The sequence below is a fragment of the Pituophis catenifer genome, unplaced genomic scaffold, assembly GCF_029215685.1.
Source record: "Pituophis catenifer annectens isolate HBS135680 unplaced genomic scaffold, rPitCat1.0.hap2 SCAF_3, whole genome shotgun sequence".
In the NCBI taxonomy this organism is placed as follows: domain Eukaryota; kingdom Metazoa; phylum Chordata; class Lepidosauria; order Squamata; family Colubridae; genus Pituophis; species Pituophis catenifer.
Window position 1 is genome coordinate 7,414,659 of NW_027256883.1, and position 1,878 is coordinate 7,416,536.

The 1,878-nt window shown below is 35.3% G+C and overlaps 1 protein-coding gene across 1 annotated transcript; it reads right to left on the reverse strand.

Moving 5' to 3' along the window:
* Positions 1-779: 779 nt before the first annotated feature.
* On the reverse strand, positions 780-1,601 carry LOC139314295 (mas-related G-protein coupled receptor member H-like). Its single transcript, XM_070939882.1, has one exon. The coding sequence runs from the start codon at positions 1,599-1,601 to the stop codon at positions 780-782; it is 822 nt and encodes a 273-aa protein (XP_070795983.1).
* Positions 1,602-1,878: the final 277 nt, after the last annotated feature.

Below are 1,878 nucleotides of genomic sequence, written 5' to 3' on the forward strand. Positions count from 1 at the left end.
CCTTGGTGCTCTCTGAGCCTGTTTATTTGATTGCAGTCATTTCATTACCTAACTAAGTAACATCATCAACAGACAACTAAGTTCAGAGAACAAGAAGGACTCCACAAAATTAACGGAGAAATAAAGCTTCATTAAGTCAAGCATTCAGGGCCATTCTACTATTAAATGGAATCACAGAGAAATGTAACCCAGTAAATCTACTGTAGTCTAAACATGTGTAGAAGAAATAGACCTGATTCAACTTCTTCATAATATACGGAAATTTATCAAAAAGTGCCTGACCACTCAACCCATTATAGCAAAACCAACACAAGCTGTGAAAAGGATAACACTGCCATACATTTATTATGGATATGCGTGCAAACTTCTTCTTCTTCTTCTTTTTTAATTGAAATTTATTATAATACAATACAATACAATCAGTCAGACAGTGTTATTTTTCTACACAAGTTAGATTGATTCTTCCTTTACATTTCATCGTTCTAAATTCCTATATGCATCTTAAAATTTGTATTAACTTTAATCTATTCGTTATTCGGTTATCAATCCACCTGTACCAATCATCCCACACCGTATAATATTCTGAGTCTTCTTTCTCATTTAATTCTAACGTTAATTTGTTCATTTCGGCACATTCTAGAACTTTCTGAATCATATGTTCCTCTGGTGGTGTGTCCTTTCCTTTCCAATATTGGGCGTAGGCTATTCTTGCTGCAGTGAGTATATGTATGATTAAATATCTTCTTTTTTTCCCCGTATTTCGTCTTTAGTGCAAACTTCTATCTGGCATCAGAAACTTCATCTTCCCTGAAGGCTCTTTGAAAAATCGCCTTCATGCTCTCTCTGGACTGAGTTTGTTTTTTTCTCCCAACCAGAAAATAGATCACTGGGTTAACGTTGCTGTTTAGGCAAGCACCCAGCTCAAAACATTTGTCCAATAGAGGAAATTGTGAAAAATAATTCTGGTCAAGAACATTAATAATGAAGAGGTAGATATCTAATGGAACAGTAAAAATAAGAAAACAGAGAAGAGTCATTAAGATCATCACTAAAAGTCTTCCCCGTTTCTTCTGCTTAGGTTTAAGAACTGTTTTGACTAATAGAATCACAGTAGAGATTGTGATCATTGGAATACAAAGCACATTAGTTATCAGCAAATGGGGATACAACTTGTCGTTATATTCAAATTCGTATTCCACAATGTTTGGAATCCCACCCAAGAGGACAGAACAGATCCAGAGGAAGGCACAGACAGCAGGGGACAAGCGTTTTGGCCGGGAACAGCGATGCCAGATTGGAAAGAGGACAGACACACATCGGTCAATGCTAATGGCTACCAGAAGTAATAGACCATTGATATACATACTGTCAGAAATAGAAATGAAGAGCACACAGGGAATTCCTGATGGTATAAAATCTGCAAAATAATTAATGCAGAGTATAGCCATAAACAGAAGGAAACCAAAGTCAGCAATAGCTAAATTCAGAATCAATACGGTGAAAGGGTTTCTCTTAATCTGAAAGCCAAGTAGCCAGATGACGATTCCATTTAATGGGACTCCAATACAGCAGACGATTAATATGATTGAAAACACGATCATTTTGGAATAGATGGACATATTTTGGTACTCGTTGAAATAATTGTTAGTTCTATATACAAAATGGGTAATATTATAGTTAAAACACTTTACTGTAGCGTTCATATTTGCCAGGCTGAAATTTATTAAGAGACTTTTGTAATGCTTCAAAATCTCTTGCTTTAGAATGGAAGTTCCTATTGAAAGAAAAGAAAGAAGAGTATGTTGGTTAATTTTTGAATAATTATCATATCTTCATCTCTATCTTCTCTCTGTGGAAAGACTGAGGCAACTTTTTGAT

Excerpts from the sequence above, each read along its gene's own strand:
- LOC139314295 (XM_070939882.1), bottom strand. The coding sequence starts at position 1,601 with ATGATCGTGTTTTCAATCATATTAATCGTCTGCTGTATTGGAGTCCCA.